Source organism: Somniosus microcephalus, chromosome 8 (genome assembly GCF_052327205.1).
Source record: "Somniosus microcephalus isolate GS21.2 chromosome 8, FLI_Smic_1.0, whole genome shotgun sequence".
Taxonomy (NCBI): Eukaryota; Metazoa; Chordata; class Chondrichthyes; order Squaliformes; family Somniosidae; genus Somniosus; species Somniosus microcephalus.
The window spans coordinates 141,453,516-141,477,962 of NC_140994.1; the positions used below are offsets into that span (position 1 = coordinate 141,453,516).

A 24,447-nucleotide genomic window follows, 5' to 3' on the forward strand; every position below is an offset into this window, starting at 1 on the left:
TGTGTGGTGCGAATGTTACTTGCCACTTGTCAGCCCAAGTCTGAATGTTGTCCAGGTCTTGCTGCATTTGGACACGGACCGCATCAGTATCTGACGAGTCTCGAATGGTGCTGAACAGTGTGCAATCATCAGCGAACATCCCCACTTCTGACCTTATGATGGAAGGAAGGTCATTGATGAAACAGCTGAAGATGGTTGGGCCTAGGACACTGCCCTGAGGAACTCCTGCAGTGATGTCATGTGATTGAGATGAATGACCTCCAAAAACCGTATGATTCCAACCAATGGAGAGTTTTCCCCTTGATTCCCATTGACTTCAGTTTTGCTAGGGCTCCTTGATGCCACACTCGATCGAATGCTGCCTTGATGTCAAGGGCAGTCACTCTCACCTCACCTCTTGAGTTTAGCTCTTTTGTCCATGTTTGGACCAAGGCTGTAATGAGGTCAGGAGCTGAGTGGCCCTGGCGAAACCCAAACTGGGCTTCAGTTAGCAGGTTATTGCTGAGTAAGTGCCGCTTGATAGCACTGTCGACGACACCTTCCATCACTTTGCTGATGATTGAGACTAGACTGATGGGACGGTAATTGGCCGGGTCGGATTTGTCCTGCTTTTTGTAGACAGGACATACTTGGGCAATTTTCCACATTGCCGGGTAGATGCCAGTGTTGTAGCTGTACTGGAACAGCTTGGCTAGGGGCTTGTCTTGTTAGTCCTCCCAAAATGCATCGCCTCACACTTTTTAGGGTTAAATTCCATTTGCCACTGTTCTGCCCAACCCGTCTATATCGTCCTGTAGCCTGAGGCTTCCCTCCTCGCTATTTACCACTCCACTAGCAGAATGGGCAGATGGAATTTAATAATTTAATAATTAAGTGTGATGTGATGCATTTTGGCAGAAGGAACAGGGAGAGGCAATATACACTTAATGGCAGTTTTAAAGAGGATTATCATCTGTCTTGTTCAGCACACATTAGAAAAAAGAGACAGTAAAGAAACACACATAAGCTGGTACATACAAGTATAGTCCAAATCCATCCAGTTCCCTGGCTTTGTGTTTTTTGCTCAGTTCCACTCGCAATTCCCTCAGAGACTCGTTCTTCACCTGTCCTTTCTCCAAGGGACCTGCCAAGCAGATAGAAGATAAACCATCACACCACAAGCCTGGGGGAATCCAGAACTTTGAGTCACAGATCACAGTTTAAGCAGGCCAATAATGCAGCATTTTATTTGCTCCCACACAAAGAACCTGTACAGTCACATCAATAAAAATTGCGCACAACCATGGTCTTTCAATACTGAAATACAATGCTGTTTTAAATCTTTATAAATCGAAATAATGGTCCAATTAAATATATTTAAACGTAAAGCATGCCTCCTTCAACAGTTTAGCACAGTTTAGTCTCCCATAATAGATTCTAGGCACATTTAATGAAACGTAGATGCCATTAATAATGCAGGTCAATAAAAAAATTGTAGTCACCACCTCTTACTCCAGATACACATTAGTGAATTAAAACTTTACACACACAATGCACAATACTTTTTAAAATATTAAACATATTGAAATTGAGGTAAAAAGAACTAAAACGATGATGATGGATAAATCCGTGTGGCCCTCCAACAGACTAGATCCATAGTCTGCAAGGTCAACAGGACACAAAATACTAAAGGCAGGCTGTAGAGAAGTAGTGTCTTAAAAATGGGGCTATTTTCATCTATTGCACTATATGTTCAGTACTATTGTATTTAATTAAGATTAAATCTCACCCTTCCCCCCTCTAATGATTCAGCCAATTTATCCAATGAGGAGCTGAATCACATTGATCAGAAGTCCCCAGGTTTGATCCCTGGTCTGCACCAAGTTAGCTGATCTCAGTCAGGTTGGTAGTAGGGTATTACAGTTGGCTGCAGTACTTATCAGTAGCCAGTGATTTTCTCCACCCCACCCCTTGCTGGATATACAGGCAATGACGATGACGAAGTCCAACACCGCCTTCAGTGTGCCAGTGCAGCCTTCGGTCGCCTGAGGAAGAGAGTGTTTGAAGACCAGGGCCTCAAACCCGGCAGTAAGCTCATGGTCTACAGAGCAGCAGTGATACCCGCCCTGCTGTATGCCTCAGAGACATGGACCATGTACAGCAGGCACCTCAAAGCACTGGAGAGGTACCACTAACGCTGCCTCTGCAAGATCCTGCAAATCCATTGGCAGGATAGGCGCACCAACGTCAGTGTTCTTGCTCAGGCCAACATCCCCAGCATCGAAGCTTTGACCACGCTCAATCAGCTCCAATGGACGGGTCACATTGTCCGCATGCCCGATACGAGACTCCCAAAACAAGCGCTCTACTCGGAGCTCCAGCACAGCAAGAGCGCCCCAGGTGGGCAGAGGAAACGCTTCAAGGACACCCTCAAAGCCTCCTTGAAAAAGTGTAACATCCCCACTGACACCTGGGAATCCCTGGCCCAAGACCGCACAAAGTGAAGGAGAAGCATCCGAGAAGGCGCCGAACACCTCGAGTCTCTTCGCCGGGAGCAAGCGGAAGCCAAGCGCAGGCAGCGCAAGGAGCACACGTCAATCCAAGCACCCCACCCACCCATCCCTTCAACCACCGTCTGCCCTACCCGTGACAGAGACTGTAGGTCCCGCATTGGACTAATCAGTCACCTGCGAACTCATTTTTAATGTGGAAGCAAGTCATCCTCGGTTCCAAGGGACTGCCTAAGAAGATGGTACAGGTGTTGATGTCAGAGGAGAACAGGATTGCGCTCGGCATCTGTGATGCCACCAGCAGTCAAATATCCTGTTTCTCTCACAGCCCAGGGTTACACATGAATAATGGCCAGTACACCACCACCTTCTCAAGGGCAACTAGGGATGGGCAATAAATGCTGGCCTTGCCAGCGATGCCCACATCCCATGAACGAATTTAAAAAAACATGTGGTACCATACTCCAGCCAGGAATCAACACCGTCAGGTGAGGAACAGAAAATATTGCAAAAAAATACTTTAAAATATTAATCTTTTTAATACTGTTTTAACAGGAAAACCCGATTATGAAACCTCAGAGGCAAATTAATGCAATGGACAAAATCACAGCTTGTTGTTATGCTGGTCAGTTATTCATGCCAGATTGACTATACTCTTACCCAAACTGTCCACGGTTTCATCATCCTTCTTCTTTTCTCCAGACTAGAATACCAAACACAATTATAAGTACATCCTATTGCAATTACAGCACACAATCAGAGCTACAACATTACAGAGACTGTAGTTGGGACAATCTTTACATTATACATATTTCTTTTAAATTATTTAACCATCCGTGGTTGCCCCGAGAAGATATTTGATACAACTGAGTGGCTTGCTAGGCCACTTCAAAGGGCAGTTTAAGGGCATATTGGTGTGGGACTGGAGTCACGTATAGGCCAGGCACCAGCAGAGGTCTGCGAGCAGGTTGCCTGCTCTCGGTTTGAGATGATCTATGGCACAGGGCGGTTAAAAAAAACGGAAAGGAAGATAATATAATGGAAGTCCATCTGCATTATGTACAACTTTTTGACTTTTTTCAAGCAATCAAGCCTTGCACAAGATATCAATTCACTCCGATAATGCAACACTTCCATGCCTAGCATATTGCTGTACAAGTATAATTTGGGGACTCTTGATTATTGCCAATTCGTTATCCACAGGGGGTGGGGGTTTCCTCTGTTACAACAGATACAGGAAACTTTGGTTTATTCAGAGGTTATATGTCCGGAATGCTCGATCTAACGGCAAAAATCAGGAGCCGTTTTCTATAAGTTTTTTTAGTTCTCGTTGCTTTTTTTTCCCCCCCAGTCAGGCACTGCAAGGTCTGTAGCTATAGCAACAGCTTCAGCTAGAGACGCTTGCAGCTGCAGCCGACTGTTTTGAAGCTGTTGCTAAGCAACAGGGTTTGTTGATTCACACGGAGCTTTTCAGTTCCGTATGTTTCAACATTAACGCTGGTATGTCCGGCACTTTTGATGGTACGGCACCAGCTCGGTCCCGTCAGTGCCGGATATCAGAAAGTTTCCTGTAATTAAGTTTCCACTGAATCTTAGAAAATGGTATATAATATGACTCTATCCAGCAAAGATGCCAGACTATGAATTTCATCCCTTCAGTCTGGGCTGGATTTGAAACAAGCCCCAGAGGTGAAAGAGCAGCGGCTAACCCACTGCACCACCTAGTCACCCAGCAATGTATTTGTAGGGTCACTGTTCCCTTTAAGCTGCGTGGCCGTGCAGTGCTCTGGAGCTGCCACACAGCCGGCTCACCGGATTTTAATTGGAAAAAACGAATCTGCGGAATTTTGAAGGGGCCGCATGGCACAAAAGAAAATTAGAGGGAACATTGCCAGCGACCTCATCATTAATGAGTGCTCCCTTACCAGATATCTGGAATACATATATAGGAAGTAAGCCTTCTGACTCTGACAGCCTTTGAGAAAATACGCTGCTCGATCATACTCCTTCAAATCAAAGTACGACTTGGCCAAAGTGTAGGCATCCAAATCCACCAGGTCTTCCTAAATATAAACAAGCTTTTATTAAAAATAAATAAATCAGTTACTCAAAGAAATCTCATGAAGTGTAGACACAGCCCCTATCCTGGATACTGAACTGTACTGCAGTTGATTTTCTCTGTCACACAATTACCAGGATTTCGGTAATGGAGAGAATAGAATGAACAGGGACTTCAATGCTTCTCCTCCTTCGCGTGCGTGTCCCCCACCCCCCAAAGCAAGAACCAGGATAGACAAGTGTAATTTATACTCTAATGTATTATTATACCCAGGCATCCTCCTGCTCCATTAAAGCTATGTGCCCCCTTTCTAATAACAGCAATGGGGAAGTGGGTCAATGCAATGTTCCTTTTAAATACATTTTCTAATATCAACCTAGTAGAAGACAGAAAAAAAAGCTTCAGTTCTATGGATTTCAGATCTTGTAATACTGTGACATCCCCGTTTCTGAGCTGCTTTTATAGTTGCCTGTTTAAAACAAATGTAATGTGTACCTTTAAAAAAAAACTGTCATACCTCTGATAATGGAGGGGCCGGTGGTAGCTCGTCCTTAGGAAGAGGATCCAGAGAGAAGGCCAACTCGGAAGCCCTGTGCAGAAAATAAATTGTCAACCTCAACTGCGTCAGGATGCATCAAATCCAGACCTCCCCCAAGCACACCCATTACAATAACTGTTTACTGTACACAACCTAAAGGATCAGGGGACACCATTCATTTTGGGATATGTACCTTATCACCCTCCAGGGTTGCAGGAACTTGTTAAATGTTATGATTTTAGAGCTTTGCTAGATATTTCTCTCCTGCCCAGATCCAAGGACCACTCCCACTATCGAGCCTAACTCCCTACAATGTATGACCTTATAGGCACAATATCTGGCAACGTTGCCCTGTCCAGTCATTATCGTGAGCTGCTCACTGGGATTCGCACAAACCTTCTCAGGCTCTCTCAGTCTGTGGATAGCAGAAGAATAAACACCCTATCACACAGTGCGACATAGGCTTTGAACAGTAAATCCTTGATTTAAAAGACCTGACCTGATTTCCACCCCAAAGTGGCAGACAGGAATTAAAAGCAAAAGATTCAATGTGATATGACCCAAATAACCATGAACACAGGTGACAGGAGAGCAGATAATTAGGGCAAAAGCAAAATACTGCAGATGCTGGAAATCTGAAACAAACACAGAAAATGCTGGAAATACTCAGCAGGTCAGGCAGCATCTGTGGAGAGAGAAAGAGTTAACGTTTCAGGTCAATGACCTTTCGTCAGAATTAAAAATTATATGTATAATGTAATTAGGGTTCTTCGGTTATGAAATCATTATGATGCAAATAGTTTTGCCAACAAAAATGATTCTGCTAAATTTGCAAAGACAGTTTTTTTTGATGACAGCAAATATCAAAATAAACAAAGATCACCCACAACAATACTGATGCACAAGGATCTGTGCACTGAAAGAATAATGGTTGAGACATGATCACTGCAAATTTATAAAAATAATAATCAACAGTTTATAAATTGTTGATTATTACTTCATAAAGTTAGTAATTGAGAGTTGAAAAAATAATTTGCAAGTACAAATACATAACTGCACACACTTCTAACTGTATTCTATATTTAAATTTATACTTTAGAACACTTGTACATGGTAAGCCAATCTGTAGCCCATTTCTGTACACCAGCACCAAGCTGAGGGCTGTATAAGCTGCTCTAACAGATCCACACTGAGCTGAGGGCTAATGTACAAATGTCTTTAGACCTTGTATCAATACTGGGTAGTCAATAGCCAGTTACAGTAATAGGGAATAACAAACTAAAGTACAGAGCAGTCAGCATCATTAAATTTATAATCTTAGGGGGTGAGACAGATTGAAAAGACAGTTAAATAAATACACGATGTTGTGTTTACATTAAAGGCTGCATTTTCAGTATAAGTGTAACATTGGTGCAAACCAGTTGTCGTGTAAATCCAGAGTTTGGGTCAAACAAGGGCAGACGGGGTCTCGATTTAATGGCGTTCACTGTTATTACCCCTTTGAAACTGATCGCAACTTCAGGATGTAGCGCATGCGCATCCTAACGCGAAAATTCTGAAGTTGCGCCAGTCATTCACTGCTCTGACATTGGCTGCGCTGTGAACCCTGCCCCCACCCCTCCATTATAGCTGGAAAACAGTGAAACTTGGGCTTTTCCGCGGTAATATCGCCGTTAAATACCCCATTAAAAGTTAGGCCTTGTTGGATTAGGTGTAGCTGGGGTCTTAACAGGATATTGACTGATAAACAAACATGAAGGCCCCGAAAAACTAATTTAAATTTTGTGGAGTATCAAACTTTTCCATTATGAAAAAAATACAAGAAACTTTTTTAAAAAGTTTGTTCGTGTTTATTTCAGTTTTACCTTTTCCCGCTTGCGAGAGCCCCAATCTTTGTTTTGCTCTCTAACATTTTTAAAAGGTCATAATAAAAGCAACTTCTTCACTTTCTGGTTCTGTCTGAGAATTCTGCATTGTGATTAGTTGCTTTGACAGCTTGTTGGCGTCACAGCAGATCGCGCTATGGAATTCCCATTAACTCACACTGATCTGAATCGCACGTCGAAAAAGGCAAAATTCTCGTCACAGAGATTGCCAGATCGTTGTGGGCAGCTTTCTTCAGGGCCAGCGACGAACGCCTTTACTTTGCCGTTGATCGCTAATTCAGGGCCAAAGTCTCATCCGAAAGACGGCACCCTCCGACAGTGCAGCACTCCCTCAGCACTGGAGTGTCAGCCTGGATTATGTGCTTAACATAGAAGATAGGAGCAGGAGTACGCCATTCGGCCTCTCGAGCCTGCTCCACCATTCAATGAGATCATGGCTGATCATCCAAATTCAGTCAATTCAATTCAATTCAATTCAAATCGCTTTATTGGCATGACAAGGTACATCTTATGTTGCCAAAGAAACATTCATGGTTGTACACAAAAATACAGATCTATCCATACAGTGTATAAACAGTTATATCCCTGAGTGTATAAATATACATTCATATAAATTTGTATATACTCTTTTCTTATATTTAGTGGTTGTCCCTCTGTTTATGGCAAGCTGTAACATAGTGTGCCGCTAAGGTTACACAATTTCTCTCTTCCCCTAGTAGGTATGGGAGTTTTTGGTCGTCATTCAAATTTCTGAATTCCGGGCATATTTTTGTGAATTCCTTCTCCCCATATCCCTTGATCCCTTTAGCCCTAAGAAATATATCCAACTCCTTCTTGAATATATTTAATGAATTGGCCTCAACTGCCTTCTGTGGTAGAGAATTCCACAGGTTCACCACTCTCTGGGTGAAGAAATTCCTCCTCATCTCTGTCCTAAATGGCTTACCCCTTATCCTTAGACTGTGACCCCTGGTTCTGGACTCCCCGGCCATCGAGAACATCCTTCCTGCATCTAGTCTGTCTAGTCCTGTTAGAATTTTATAAGTTTCAATGAGATCCCCTCTCATTCTTCTAAACTCCAGCGGGTATAAGCCCAATCGACCCAATCTCTCCTCATAAGTCATTCCTGCCATCCCAGGTATCAGTCTGGTGAATCTTCACTGCACTCCCTCCATAGAAAGAACATCCTTCCTCAGATAAGGCGACCAAAACGTAGCATTGCTGGTTAAAGAGGAGATTAACACAATTGTAAGTAAGGATATTAGCTCTGATGATGTAGAATCTGTGTGGGTAGAGCTAAGAAATACCAAGGGACAGAAAACGTTAGTGGGAGTTGTATACAGACCCCCCAAACAGTAATGCAGAGGTTGGGGATGGCATTAAATGGGAAATTAGAGACGCGTGCAATAAGGGCACAGCAGTTATCATGGGTGACTTTAATCTACATATAGATTGGGCTAACCAAATTAGTAACAATACTGTGGAGGAGGAATTCCTGGAGTGTATACGGGATGGTTTCTTGGACCAATATGTCGAGGAACCAACTAGAGATCAGGCCATCTTAGACTGGGTATTATGTAATGAGAAAGAAATAATTAGCAATCTTGTTGTGCGAGGCCCCTTAGGGCGAAGCGATCATAATATGATCGAATTCTTCATTAAGATGGAGAGTGAAGTATTTGACTCAGAGACTAGGGGCCTGAATTTAAATAAAGGAAACTACAATGGTATGAGGCGCGAGTTGGGTAGGATTGATTGGGGAATGTTACTCAAAGGGTTGACGGTGGATAGGCAATGGCAAACATTTAAAGATCGCATGGATGAACTACAGAATTTGTTCATCCCTGTTTGGCATAAAAATAAAACAAAAAATGTGAATCAACCGTGGCTAACAAGGGAAATTAGGGATAGCATAAGATCCAAGGAGAGGACATATAAATTGGCCAGAAAAAGCAGCAAACCTGAGGATTGGGAGCAGTTTAGGATTCAACAAAGGAGGACAAAGGGATTAATTAAGAGGGGGAAAATAGAGTATGAGAGTAAGCTTGCAGGGAACATAAAAACTGACTGTAAAAGCTTTTATAGATATGTGAAGAGAAAAAGATTGGTGAAGTCAAGCGTAGGTCCCTTGCAGTCAGAATCAGGGGAATTTATAATGGGGAACAAAGAAATGGCAGACCAATTAAATACATACTTTGGTTCTTTCTTCATAAAGGAGGACACAAATAACTTCCCAGAGATGTCAGGGAACATAGGGTCTAATGAGAGGGAGAAACTGAAAGATATCAGTATTTGTAGGGAAATGGTGTTAGGGAAATTGACGGGATTGAAGGCCGATAAAACCCCAGGGCCTGATAATCTACATCCTAGGGTACTTAAGGAAGTGGCCCTAGAAATAGTAGATGCATTGCTGGTCATCTTCCAAAATTCTATAGACTCTGGAACAGTTCCCATGGATTGGAGGGTAGCTAATGTTACCCCACTATTTAAAAAAGGTGGTAGAGAGAAAACGAGGAATTATAGACCGGTAAGCCTGACATCGGTAGTGGGGAAATGCTAGAGTCCATTATAAAAGAGGTAATAGCAGAGCACTTGGAAAACAGTGACAGGATCGGACAAAGTCAACATGGATTTACAAAAGGTAAATCATGCTTGACTAATCTACTGGAATTTTTTGAGGATGTAACTGGTAAAATAGATAAGGGAGAACCAGTGGATGTGGTGTATTTGGACTTTCAGAAGGCTTTCGATAAGGTCCCGCATAATAGATTAGCGTGTAAAGTTAAGGCACATGGGATTGGGGGCAAGGTACGGACTTGGATAGAGAACTGGTTGGCAGACAGGAAGCAAAGAGTTGGAATAAACGGGTCTTTTTCCGAGTGGCAGGCAGTGACTAGTGGGGTACCGCAGGGATCGGTCCTAGGACCCCAGCTATTCACAATATATATTAATGATCTAGACGAGGGAACTAGATGTAATATCTCCAAGTTTGCAGACGACACAAAGCTGGGTGGGCGCGTGTGCGGTGAGAAGGATGCCGAGAAACTCCAGTATGATTTGGACAGGTTGGGTGATTGGGCAGATGCTGGGCAGATGCAGTATAATGTGGATAAATGCGAGGTGTCAAAAACAGGAAGGCAGATTATTATCTGAACGGCAATAGATTGGGAGAAGGGGAAGTGCAACAAGACCTGGGTGTCCTTGTGCACCAGTCGCTGAAGGTAAGCATGCAGGTGCAGAAGGCAAATGGTATGTTGGCCTTCGTAGCGAGAGGGTTCGAGTACAGGAACAAGGATGTCTTGCTGCAGTTGTACAGGGCCTTGGTGAGACCACACCTTGAGTATTGTGTGCAGTTTTGGTCGCCTTATCTGAGGAAGGATGTTCTCGTCATGGAGGGAGTGCAGCGAAGATTCACCAGACTGATACCTGGGATGGCAGGAATGACGTATGAGGAGAGATTGGGTCGATTGGGCTTATAGGGTGGACAGCTTTAAGTTCCTCGGAGTCCACATCACGGAAGACCTCTCCTGGTCCCTCAATACCTCCTCTCTGGTGAAGAAGGCCCAGCAGCGCCTATATTTCCTAAGGAGGCTGAAGGGATGTAACCTGTCACCCCTGATCCTCTCTAACTTTTACCGCTGCACAATAGAGAGCATCCTGACAAACTGTATCACAGTATGGTATGGCAGCTGTAGTTACTATGACCGGAAAGCCCTGCAGCGGGTAGTCAAAACTGCCCAACGCATTGCCGGCACCCGGCTACCGACCATAGAGCACATATACCAGAAATGCTGTTTACGGAGGTCACGGTCCATCATCAAAGACCCTACCCACCCCAGCCACAGTCTGTTCGCCCTCCTGCCATCTGGGAGACGCTACAGATGCATTCACACCCGTACGACCAGATTTAGGAACAGCTTCTTTCCCAGGGCTGTCATCCTACTGAACTCCACAAATAAACTCTAAAGCCTGCACATCTGCCAATGCACTTTATTATGTTTATGTTAATGTATTACAAGCCAAATGTATGTTGAATGTTTAAATGTCTTAATCTAAATGTACACTCTCGGGAGCCGCAAGCCTACATTTCGTTGTACTGCACTTGTGCACTGACAATAAAAGTTGATTTGATTTGATTTGATATACTCGCTGGAGTTTAGAAGAATGAGAGGGGATCTCATTGAAACTTATAAAATTCTAACAGGACTAGACAGACTAGATGCAGGAAGGATGTTCCCGATGGCCAGGGAGTCCAGAACCAGGGGTCACAGTCTAAGGATAAGGGGTAAGCCATTTAGGACAGAGATGAGGAGGAATTTCTTCACCCAGGGCGGTGAGCCTGTGGAATTCTCTACCACAGAAGGCAGTGGAGGCCAATTCATTAAATATATTCAAGAAGGAGTTAGGTATATTTCTTAAGGCTAAAGGGATCAAGGGATATGGGGAGAAGGCAGGGACAGGGTACTGAGTTTGAATGATCAGCCATGATCACATTGAATGGCGGAGCAGGCTCGAGGGGCCGAATGGCCTACTCCTGCTCCTATCTTCTATGTTTCTACCCCACCTCCTTTTCCTTTTTGCCTGTCTTTCCTGAATATTGAATACCTGGAGTCGGGGTGGGGGGGCTAAGGGAAACAGGATCGCCTAGAGGTCTGGCCGGACATAACGGCCCAGAAATTCCAGAACGGGGCTTGCAGCGCGTGCAAGCCCCGTATTTACACTTACCCCGCGCTACTGCCGATCAGCTCCAGGGACGCCTGGAATTGGTGTTTCCAGAAGAAGAATCCCGGGCAGCGTATGACGTCACGCCGCCCAGGAGTGCAGCCAGCGCGAAGTCAGGAGCGTGCAGTGCAAGTGAGACACGCCCCTTGAGGTCTCAGTTTCACTGGACACACCCCCAATGTTTCTGTCAAGCTGCTAACCATTTTTACATGCAAAGCAGCAGTTTAAATAGGTTTTTGGAAGTTTTTTGAAGATTTTGGTAACTTTCATAAACTTTTTAAAATTTTTACATTATTTTGAGTAATCTGAAGTAGTTTTAAAGAGAATTAAAGCAATTTAAAGACTTTTAAAAGCCCTAAAAGAATTTTTTTAATTCCATTTATTTATTTAGCAATGTCGTCGTCATACGTGTCTTCACACTGTTCCCTTTGGGGAACTGTATGAAGTGGTGGAAGGATTTATGGCCATGATTAACGCTCATTCCGTGACCGTAACCATCTTTGAACCAGCCATTAGGGCGGTTAGTCCTATGGCGGGAGGGTTTTACGGGCTCCCACAAGCTATACAAGGAGGGGGGGCCACCCACACCCACGGACGCAAATATCCCACTGGATGTCAACCCAGAATTTAGAGCCGGAGCTCCGGCTCCACTTGCCGGGACTGTCTGGAGCGGGGTTCGAAACCCTACCCTGATCTGGCCCAGCGGCGGGGATCCTACCGCTATGACAAAGGCCCAATCCAATTAGCAACGTGAAATGGCAGCATAGGGCTCCAGTCACGGGGAGGGAAAAGGCGCAGGAAACGTATGGGTGTCACCTTTTGTGCGGAGTGGGCCTTTTGCGTAGCAGTAAGCATCCCCGCCGCTGGGCCAGAAGGAGTAGGGTTTTGAACCCCACTCCAGACAGTCCCGGCAAGTGGAGTCGGAGCTCCAACTTTAAATTCTGGGTGGACATCCAGCGGGATGCTTGCGTCCGTGGGTGTTTGTGGCCCCCCCCCCCCCCCTCAGATGGGTTGTGGGAGCCCGTAAAACCCGCCCGCCATAGGACTAACCACCCTAATGGCTGGTTCAAAGATGGTTACGGTCACGGAATGAGCGTTAATCACGGCCATAAATCCTTCCACCACTTCATACAGTTCCCCAAAGGGAACAGTGTGAGGGTACATACGATGATGACCTCTTGCGCAATGCACCTCCTTGGACCCTCAGTCGCAGATGCGAGGGGGCAAGTTGTGCAATTGTTAAATTTTTTATTTTATTGACATGTAAAATGTTGGCCCAGTAATTCCCTTCCAAATGCGCTAGTACGGTCGGGGTACTTACGCATCTGGCCGGATGAAATGCCGGTTTTCAGCATGCACAGTGCATGTGGGGAAAACCGGCATTTCCTGTCCTCTGAATGAAGGGGTGCAGAACGCGTGCGACTGCACAGGCAGCGCGTGCGCAGTATAATTCGCCGCTTTTATTAATGCTTTCAGTGAGGTCCAGTCATTACAACTTACACATGAAAAAAGCATGGGTACAGTTGCTCCAGAGGAAGATATTTCTTATCGTGGAGCTTCTAAAAGTATGTATGTCTGTATATATTCCTTTGCGTGTTATGTATATATTCCTTTACTTATGTGTATGAATGTATTATTTAATTATGACTTTCAGAGAAAGTAACTTATTGGAAAATCATAATTAAAAATATACATTCATACACATTAGTAAAGGAATATAAAACATATACATATACATAAAGGAATATATGTGGACATACATACATAACTCATTCTCACATTCCATTTACACAGCCACAATTGCTCCTTCTACCTACCGTTCTGAAAACACGTTTAAAAAAAAAATTAAAGTTTAAAACTTAGTTAAAATTTCTTAAAATAACTTCCCTCCCTTTCCCAAACCTAAATATTGCATTTCATAAGCTCCTCCATAAAATATATCTCCTTCCCCAGCCAATGAACAACTTTACACTTGCTTTTTTTAAGTGCAAGTTCTAGGGACTTACCCTCACTGAATCCATCAGTGAAATCTACAAAGTTCACTGCGCAAGCGCTGCCTGTGCAGTCGCACGCGCGGTGAATAGACCTCGGGTCTGGAAATGCCGGCGTTTCCCGCATGCGCTGTTCCTGCTGAACGCCGGCATTTCCAACGGCCAGATGCGTGAGTAACCCGACCGTACTCACGCTTCTGGCCTGGAATTTCTGGCCCAACATGGACCTCAGTGGAAAGTGAATCCGCGCCGCACGGTGAAAGGAACCCGAGAGTGAGGCTCATCCAAACAGGCGGCAGTTTTAAACGGCGCGGCTCAGGCCGAAGGCCCGAGCTCTGACAGCCCAACCCGGCCCGGCCCCGCCTCCCCCGGTGCTGCGGACTGCCGCCCAGGGTCGCTGCTAGCTCCCCGGCCTGACCTGCTGCGTGGCGCTCGGTCCCCACACCGGCAGACTGGCTGTGGCTTACCACTTGGCGCTCTGCAGCAGACCCCGCTCCCGGCACAGGCCGCTCACCGCCATCAGCCCGCGCTTCACCTCCTTCAGCTCGGGGAACTCGCTCACCGCCGCCATCTTCCGCCCGCTCAGCCTCGCAGCCAGTCGCAGCGCCGCTTCCTTCTCGCCCGCTTAGCAACGCGTCACCCACCAAAATCCCCTCACTTGGTTGGTCGCCGCGCTTCCAGCCCAGGAACCGATGGGGAGAGGATTGACAGCTGCTCATCTCCGGGCCGGCTCCACGGAAGGGGAAGCTGCTGTGCAGATCAGTGCTGGGAAGGACTGAATAATGAGTGCACCGTTATTATTCATAATATAAATTGCGCATTTGTAGCAGTATATATATGTGTGTGTGGGGAAAATATAATGAAACCAAAAATAAACTACAGTTATCACCTAGTTACAACAGTGACCACACTCCAAAAGTACTTCATTGGCTGTAAAGCACTTTGAGACGTTCGGCGGTCGTGAAAGGCGCTATATAAATGCAAGTCTTTCTTTCTCGTTACCCATATACTGGAGGTGTCGCCTCTTGCTAAAGCATAATCATGGTTAAAAGTGGCAGGCTGTGTGCAATGCAAACCTTGCAGGTTACAGCCTGTCTTTGCTTTAATCCAAGTCCCCTGTCGTATTGAGGACGGGGCCCAGGGGCGAGATCGAGGCCCAGGAGCGAGGACGGGACCCAGGGGTGAGGACAAGCCCAGCAGCGAGGTCGAGGCCCAGGAGTGGTGCAGCGTGGACCAGCAGCGGGGTCGGGAGGACCACACTGCAGCCTATGAAACCCAGGCAGAGAGGACCTGTGGGAAGGAGGGAGGTGGACAGTAGGAGTATGTTTGTGTATGCTAGGCCGATGTAGCAGAGCCTGGTCTCCAATTGTCTTGGATCCCCTTGCCATTGGACCAAGACCTTGCTCTGTCAAGTCCGTGTGGTAGCTGGTGTGCAACAGCCACCCCACGTTAAAAGAATTCACACACAGGCATCTTCCACCCTTTGAGAACTCATTTTTAGTGTGGAAGCAAGTCATCCGCGGTTCTGAGGGACTGCCTAAGAAGAGGAGATTACTGCTGAAAGGACTGATCCAAGTCACTGAACTTTTTCAGTTATTCTTCCAGCAACCGAGTTGTGTCTTCTCGTCACTACAGGACAGGGTGGGCTGCTGAGGAGGGGCTTTCAACTAATCAGAAATTATGCTGCGCTGCAATAAAAGCAGCGGTTGCAAAGTCCCGCCAAAAAAGGTAAGCTTTTTTAGTTAAAAAGAACTCTGGTACCACCATTGACATTTTAATGATTGAAAAGAACCGGTTAACTTGTCAATCGTTGAAAATTGCACCTGGGGGCGGGAGGTCTGTGAGCAGCATTCTACGCAGGCACGGAGGAGGATGTGTACAGCCCCAACTTCTACAACTTCACAATAGGTAGAACAGCTTGGAAAATGCAGTTCTATTGTGCAAATAGATCCCACAATGCACACTTCAGTACAGTATGAACACGTTTTTTTTCTTCTCTATTCTCCTTTTCTCTCTTTTTCTCTCCTCGTGGCTTTTCTTTTTCTGTCTTTGTAACTGCCAGGCAGCAGTTGTGCTGCTGTTGTATTTTCTGTTGCTTTCCCTAGATGTTGAGTAGAACCCTGTAATTTGTGCCATAGATGTCAGAATAGTCCTAAAGTTCTCTTGCACTCTCACTGATGAAATACATCGAACTGAAGTCCAGATTTACTGAAATTAAAACAGAAAATGCTGGAAACACTCAGCAGGTCTGACACAATCTGTGGAGAAGAAAACAGAGTTAACGTTTCAGGACCCTTCATCAGAACTTACTGATTTACCCAGATTTACTAGTGCAGTCCAACAGGTGTGAATCACAGTCCTGAGGTGGAAGGATATGAAATTTCAACCTCATGTGTGATGTGACAATTCTAACTATAAACAAACTTCAGTCATGAATCTTCTGGACAAACATAGAAACATAGAAGATAGGAGCAGGAGTAGGCCATTCGGCCCCTCGAGCCTGCTCCGCCATTCAATGAGATCATGGCTGATCATCCAGATTCAGTACCCTGTCCCTGTCTTCTCCCCATATCCCTTGATCCCTTTAGCCTTAAGAAATATATCCCACTCCTTCTTGAATATATTTAATGAATTGGCCTCCACTGCCTTCTGTGGTAGAGAATTCCACAGGTTCACCACTCTCTGGGTGAAGAAATTCCTCCTCATCCCTGTCCTAAATGGCTTACCCCTTATCCTTAGACTGTGACCCCTGATTCTGGACTCCCCGGCTATCGGGAACACCCTTCCTTCCAGTCTGTCCAGTCCTGTTAGAATTTTATAAGTTTTAATGAGATCCCCTCTCATTCTTCTAAACTCCAGCGAGTACAAGCCCAATCAACCCAATCTCTCCTCATACGTCATTCTTGCCATCCCGGGTATCAGTCTGGTGAATCTTCGCTGCACTCCCTCTATGGCAAGAACATCCTTCCTCAGATAAGACGACCAAAACAGCACACAATACTCAAGGTGTGGTCTCACCAAGGCCCTGTACAACTGCAGCAAGACATCCTTGTTCTTGTACTCAAACCCTCTCGCTACGAAGGCCAACATACCATTTGCCTTCTTAACCGCCTGCTGCACCTGCATGCTTACCTTCAGCGACTGGTGCACAAGGACACCCAGGTCTCGCTGCACTTCCCCTTCTCCCAATCTATTGCCGTTCAGATAATAATCTGCCTTTTTGTTTTTGCCACCAAAGTGGATAACCTCGCATTTATCCACATTATACTGCATCTGCCATGCTTCTGCCCAATCGCCAATCTTAGCAACAGCTACACAAAAGATCAATATTATTTTTTCAAATGATGGGTGGAATTTCATATTGAGCAGACCGTAAGACTTATGTAGTGAATAACTGGTTCTGAATACAAAGTCTTCTATTTATTTCTGCAGCACCCATGTTTTTACTTGTTGGTCCTCTACATCTCAGCCAGGACTTTACCAAACAATTGACCGCATTATTTGCAGCACTAGGTTTCCTCTACTGAACACATCGTTTTGACTTTAGTTGGTACCACTTCCACCTCTGGAACTGAGCCAGTACCAGGACTTGAGCACAGAATCTACGCTGACACTCCAATGTATTGCTGAGAGAATGTGTAGTTTGGAGGAAATACTAACCCAAGGTGGATGTAAAAGATCCCATAGCATTATTGGAAGAAGAGTCAGGAGCTCCTTTCGTGTCCTGGCCAATGTTCCTCTGTCAATCAACACCACCAAAAAACAGATCAACTCACTATTCATCTCATTGCTGTTTGTGGAGCCTTTACTGGCACAGAATAGCTGCTGTGTTTGTCTACTTAACAACAGTCACCATACTCCAAAAATCATGTGAAGTGCTTTGAGAAATTTCGACACACAGAGGGTTGTTGGAGCACAGAATGCTTTGCCATGCAGAGTGGTTGAGGTAAAGATCCTTGCTCCTTTTAAGAGCAATGTGGATTAATATTTCACAGAGGAAGATGTAGAGCTGTGGGGAGGGAGCAGGGCAGTGGGATCAGTGTTGGATTGCTCTGGTCAAGGGCTGGTACAGATATGATGGGCTGAATGGCCGCCTTCTGTGCTGTAAACTTCCATGGTTCTATAATGGGATAAGACACTATATAAATGTATATATTCACATAATATATTCCTAAATACTATGACTTCTAGCTTAAGAAAATAGTTATGTTGTTGCTGCAGCCGATTTCTTGTGTCACTGCCAACAACTTCATTAAGATTATTTAATGTAACGCTAGCAGGATTTAGAACTCACGTGGCTGATTTCATGCAGAAGTCTTGCTACCCTCAAGCTTGAAAATATGGCTGATACTTTGCTGGGATTTGAGGTGGGGCATGGTGGTGGTGGTGGTGGGGGTGAGTCACGGTGAACAATCTAACAGCTATTTTATTTGGTTTGGAAAAAGCAAAGTTTGGACTGCCATGCTTCCTCTCAGTCCACCTATCTGTAGATAATGCAATCTCTGGAAAATCAGACGTCACTGACGAGATCGACATGGGAGATAATGCATGATCGGGGTAAATGGAGTTGAGGTACCAATCAGCCATGATCTAATTGAATGGCAGAGCAGGCTAAAGGGGCTGAATGGCCTACTCCTGTTTCTATGTTCCGATGATTGACAGCATACACCACGGGATCTGAGCTGATATTATAAGTTACAAAAAGCAAAACTAAAGCAGATTCATCAAAGTTTTTTGAACCTCACCGCATCTCTCAGCCCTGGAACACACTCCAACTTGTTATTCAGTGTAATATATACAGAAATAGATTTCTAATCTTTTATTCTTTGCTTGGTTTATTGATTTCTCTTTTTTTGGCTGCAGGGAGTTGTCACAGTGACAGATTATTCCATTATACCTGAATCCAGTTCCCAGGACCTCCAAACTATGGAACCCCTCCCCCACCTTGTACAATCTACATACTTTAAAAAGGCATCACCCAACCACAACTGCGTGATTTTTTTTTTCATTCTTGGGATGTGGGTGTCACTGGCAAGGCTGGCATTTATTGGCCACCCCGAGTTTCCCTGAGAAGGTGCTGGTGGGCCTTCTTGATACAACTGAGCGGCTTGCTTAGCCACTAGGCAGTTAAGAATCAACCACATTAGCCTGGGACAGGGGTCACATGTAGGCCAGACGTTTGGTAGGTTTCCATCCCTAAAACACATCAGCTTTATGGTTACTTTTTACTGATACCAGCTTTTTATTTCTATGCTTTTAAAACTGAATTCAAATTCTCAAACTGCCGTGGTAGCATTTGAACTCACATTTCTCTGGATTTTTAGTACAAGCCTCTAGATTGCCAGTCCAGTAACACTACACTACCATATCTCATCCCCTCTCCTACTCTTTTCAAACTTAGTGGTGTCCTGCATTTATGGGCCTTGGCCCTTCACCTAAGTTTCTGTTGTGTCTCAAGGGGTTTTATACCCTTACCTATATAACAATTAAGAAGGACTCCGGGGTGGAGAGTTTAGTTAACGGCCATTTTATTTACAATGTGCTTCTTCATTCAATGCACTACATTTCCCATAGTGCATTGCAAATCACCACTACGGTATCCCATGTGGGACAATTCTAATACACATTCAAAATACACAACATACTTCCTCCCCCTTAAAATAGAATGTCCACAAAACAGAATAACAGAAAATGACTATAACTTTGGAAGAGAGGGTAGACTGCCTCTACACTCCGCTAACCCTGGGGATTATTCTGCCCCATGCACACCGGTTTGCACTAACTGTAACTAAGGCGCTCTGGAGGCTGCCTTTCTCTTTGGGGGTAACGCCTAGTCTCAGGAGCAGGCTCTGGCTGGCTCTCCCGTGACTGCAGGCGTGGCTTCCTCCCTCGATGGCACAAGAGTGGATGGTGCCACCGTCTCGGGGTCGGACGACCAGTCCCTGCTGGAGCCCCCAGCAGGTCCTTGATCCTCTGTTTCTTGGGTTACCTGTGGCGACGGTCTTGGCAGTAACTGGTCTACATGCCATCTCCATGTTCGGTCGTCTCCGGTGCGGACTCGGTATGAAACGGGGCCCGTCTTTTGAATGACCGTAGCCGGGACCCACCGCTCCGGGGTGGTGTAGTTACGCGCGAGGACTTTGCCCCCCACCACAAAGTGTCGTTCTTTGGACCTCTGAGCTCGTCTGCTGACTTGATCCTGCTGATTGGCGTGTACCACTGCTTCTGTGGACGTTGGCCTCAGCAGGTCAAGGCGTGTCCGTAGCTGCCTTCCCATGAGTAGGTAAGCAGAAGATGCTCCAGTCGTAGCATGAGGCGCGTTCCAGTATTTCAGCAAGAAAGCATTCAGGCGCTGCTTTAGAGGAGCATCACTTCTTGCCGCTTTCAACGCGCGTTTCAGCGTTCTGACAAATCTCTCCGCCAATCCATTCGTGGATGGATAAGGCACGGAGAACGTGTGCTGGATTCCATTGCTCTTGAGGAACTCTTCCATCTCCTGGGATGTGAACTGTTCCATTGTCGGTTACAATCTGCTCCGGCAGACCAAATCGCCCGAACATCTCTCTGAGTCTCGATGGTTTTCTCCGTAGTGGTAGTGGACATTACTGCAACCTCCGGCCATTTGGAATGGGAGTCCACCGCGACCAGGAACATCGCTCCTTCCACTGGTCCCGCGAAGTCCAGATGGATCCGTTGCCACGGTGTCACCGGCCATTCCCATGGATGCAGTGGCGCTGCTTTTGGCGTATCCCTGGTTGTCTCGCATGATGGGCATGATTTCGCTTCAACTTCAATTTCATGATCCAGACCGGGCCACCAGAAGTAGCTTCGTGCCAGCTCCTTCATCCGGACAATACCACAATGTCCTGAGTGCAGCTCGTTGAGGACATGTTTCTGCAGCTTTGGTGGTATGATCACTCGCATGCCCCAAAGGAGGCATCCTGACGTGACAGACAACTCCTTCCCTCTTGACAGGTAAGGTAGGAGCTCAGGTGGTGCGTCTGACACCCGTGATCTGTCTCCTCGCATCACCTGATCCAGCACCTTGGATAGCGTAGGGTCCACTCTGGTCTCTTTCTTGACCTGCCGGGCCGTGACAGGGGCATTGCTCACCATGTCAAAGTAGAAAATCTTCTGCTCACAGCCTTCAGAGGGCACAGGCAGCGGAAGTCTTGACAATCCGTCTACATTGCCATGTGCTGTTGACCTCCGGTATTTGATGTTGTAATTGTGAGTGCTTAACATCAGCGCCCAGCGCTGCATCCTGCACACTGCCAGGGAGGGTATTCCTGTGTGTGGACCAAAGATCGATGTCCGAGGACGATGATCTGCCAGCAAGGTGAATTTCCTTCCGAACAAGTAGTGATGGAACTTTTTGATTCCAAAGATGATGCCCAAAGCCTCTTTTTCGATCTGCGGGTATTTCACATCTGCCTTGCTCAGGGACCTTGACGCAAATGCAATCGGCTTCTCTTCGCCTGAGGGAAAGATGTGGGACATGACCGCGCCGACGCCATAAGGCGATGCGTCACAGGCCAGCTGAATCTGCAATGGCGGGTCAAAGTGCGTCAACACTCTGGGGTCAGTCAAAGCTGCTTTGGCTTTCTTGAATGCAGCTTCGCACTCCTTCGTCCACGCCCAGGCCTTGCCCTGACATAGCAACTCATGTAATGGCTTCAACAGTGATGCCAGCTGTGGAATAAACTTTCCGTAATAGTTCAGGAGACCTAAGAATGACCATAGCTGGCCGACATTTGTAGGTGCAGGAGCGTCGGCAATGGCTTTCACTTTCGATGGTGCTGTGTGTAGGCCATCCGCGTCGATGACATAGCCTAGGTACTCCACTGATGGCTTGAAAGATTCGCATTTGTCCTTGCGAACACGTAAGCCATATTCTTCAAGTCTTCCCAGTGTCTTCGTCAGGTTCTGCAGATGCTCGTTGTCGTCCTTTCCTGTGACAAGGATATCGTCGAGATAACATTGTACCCCTGGAATGCCGCTTAAGATCTGGTCCATAGCCCACTGAAACAATGCTGGTGCTGACGTTATACCAAAGGGTAGGCGGCAGTACCTGTAGAGGCCCTTGTGGGTGGTGATGGTGAGGTACTTCTGTGAGTCCTCTTCTACATGCATCTGCAAGTAGGCTTGGCATAGATCAATCTTGCTAAACTTCTGACTGCCTGCTAGACCCGCAAAAAGATCTTCAATGATGAGGAGGGGGTACTGTTCAGCTGAGAGCACAGGATTCACTGTTACTTTGAAATCTCCACATAAGCGAACCGCGCCGTCACTCTTCATCACTGGTACCACGGGCTTGGCCCACTCACTGTGCAAAACCGGCACCAGGACCCCTATCTTGACCAGACGCTCCAGGTCAGCCTCCACCTTTGGTCTGAGGGCGTAGGGAACGTTCCTGGCCTTCAGGAATCGTGGCTGGCTGTCAGGCTTCACCTTGAGTTTGACCGTAATCCACTTCATACTCCCCAATTCTCCGTCAAAGATAGCCGCATGCTTTGTCAACACTGCCGCTAGCCCCGCCTCTTCGACTGACACCACATTTACTTTTTTCCAATCCAGATGAATTTTCTCCAACAATGGCCTGCCCATCAGGGATGGATAGTCACCCTTGACCACGTAAACTGGCAGCATCACGGTTTGTCCATTAAGCTCCACCTTGACCTCCGTCTTACCCAGCATTGGGACTGTTTCCCCAGTGTAGGTCTTTAGATGAGCTTGGCCGGCGTCAGTGATAGGTGGTTCAGTTTTTCTTTGAATAGCTTCTCTGAAATCAAGGAGACAGCAGCCCCCGTATCCAGCTCCATTTTGACCGGTATTCCCTCTAGTAGTGGAGTGACTCCATAGCCTGATGAGCCTCCATTCACCGTTAACACATGGAGATTCAGCTCCCCATCAGAGTCTGTGTCACTGTCTTCCTGTTCTTGTTTCACCATGTGTAGGTTTTTCTTTTTAGAACGCCAGTTGGATGTGTTTCCTTGTTTGTTTTTGTGTGTCTCTGTGTAGGATTGTTTGCTTTGCCCTTTACACACACGTTCAATGTGTCCTTTCTTTTCACATTTCCGACAGGTCAGGTCTTTACACCAGCAGTCAGATGGCTGATGACCTGACCTTCCACATCTGTAACACTCTCTGGCGCCCCTTGCATGCTTATCCGGTGTAGTTGCTACCCTGTGCACTCTTGTTGCAGCCCCCAACAGCTGTGCATCTTTAGCTGCTAACTCCATAGACACAGCGAGCTCCACTGCTGATTTAAGCGTCAGTTTGTCAATCGTGAGCAAGCACTTCTGTGTTTCTTCACATCTTAATCCACACACAAACCTATCACGGACAGTGTCATTCAGAGTTTCACCAAACTCACAATGCTCAGTTAGCTTCTTTAGCACTGCAACATATTCGGCTATGGACTCACCCTCCCCTTGGTTTCGTTTGTGAAACCTGAACCTCTCGGCAATCAGCAGCGGCTTGGGTGCGAAATGTGTTTCCAAAACTTCCACAATCTGATCATATGTCTTAGCGCCGGGCTTATCCAGGTGCATCAAACTCCGTAACGAGCCAAATGTTTTTGCTCCGATCACACTGAGGAACGTCGCCACTTTCACGTCATCTTTAATGCCATTTGCAGTCACGAAAAATCCAAAACGCCCTGTATAAGCACTCCATTGCTCCGCCGTTTCATCAAATGGTCCAAACGCTCCGGTTAGCATAGCCATTTTGTTTTCTTTTTTTTTGTTTCTTTACAGTCCTTTTCCGCCACTTTTTAAAAATTTTTACAGTCCTTTTCCTCCACTTCGTTTCACTGTATCGTTACTCTCCCCCTTCTTATTTGTGTAACACACGAACCACCACCTTTACGAGGCGATTGCATCAGCACTAAGCTGTGGGCGCGCCATTAAGAAAAGACAGGAACTTCTTACTTTAAACATCGCCGATTCCAGTGCAAAGTGATGCGCAAGTCCGTCGTCCTCGTCGCCAGTTTTGTTGTGTCTCAAGGGGTTTTATACCCTTACCTATATAACAATTGTAAGAAGGACTCGGGTGGAGAGTTTAGTTAACGGCCATTTTATTTACAATGTGCTTCTTCATTCAATGCACTACATTTCCCATAGTGCATTGCAAATCACCACTACAGTATCCCATGTGGGACAATTCTAAAACACATTCAAAATACACAACCGTTTCCTAATATGAAAATAGGGAACAAGCTGATATAGGGGAATGCCATAGCTTCTAATTAAGGATGTAACGTTGGCATCAAATGATCTGTCTGAGTGTCCACTTTCCTTGCCCTATCCCTATGTTGGCCTTTATTACAAGAGGATTTGAGTATAAGAGTAAAGACGTCTTACTGCAATTATATAGGGCCCTGGTGAGACCACACCTGGAGTATTGTGTACAGTTTTGGTCTCCTTACCTAAGGAAGGATATACTTGCCATAGAGGGAGTGCAGCAAAGGTTCACCAGACTGGTTCCTGGGATGGGGGGGGGATTGTCCTAGGAGGAGAGATTGAAGAGACTAGGCCTATATTCACAGAATCACAGAAACCCCACAGTGCAGATAGAGGCCATTTCGGCCCATCGAGCCTGCACCGACACATATCCCACCCGATCCCCGTAACCCCTACACCAACACAAATCCCACTCTATCCCCGTAACCCCACGTATTTAATCCCCCTAACACTAAGGGTCAATTTATCATAGCCAATCAACCTAACCCGCACATCTTTGGACTGTGGGAGGAAACCGG

The 24,447-nt window shown here is 46.0% G+C and overlaps 1 protein-coding gene across 3 annotated transcripts in view; it reads right to left on the reverse strand.

Moving 5' to 3' along the window:
* The window catches only part of cdc23 (CDC23 (cell division cycle 23, yeast, homolog)), a 57,906-nt gene extending 43,475 nt beyond the window's left edge, over nt 1-14,431 (reverse strand). Inside the window, exons 1-5 of one of the 3 annotated variants that reach the window (XM_085995192.1) lie at nt 14,153-14,431; nt 5,066-5,138; nt 4,415-4,552; nt 3,150-3,192; nt 1,018-1,123 (exon numbers count right to left, since the gene is read on the reverse strand). In XM_085995192.1, the coding sequence (XP_085851318.1) occupies nt 1,018-1,123; nt 3,150-3,192; nt 4,415-4,552; nt 5,066-5,138; nt 14,153-14,256 (464 nt within the window). In that variant the 5' untranslated portion in view covers nt 14,257-14,431. The remainder of the gene's footprint in view (nt 1-1,017; nt 1,124-3,149; nt 3,193-4,414; nt 4,553-5,065; nt 5,139-14,152) is intronic. The other 2 variants (XM_085995193.1, XM_085995191.1) reach the window with 2 other exon arrangements.
* Between the last annotated feature and the right edge of the window lie 10,016 nt (nt 14,432-24,447).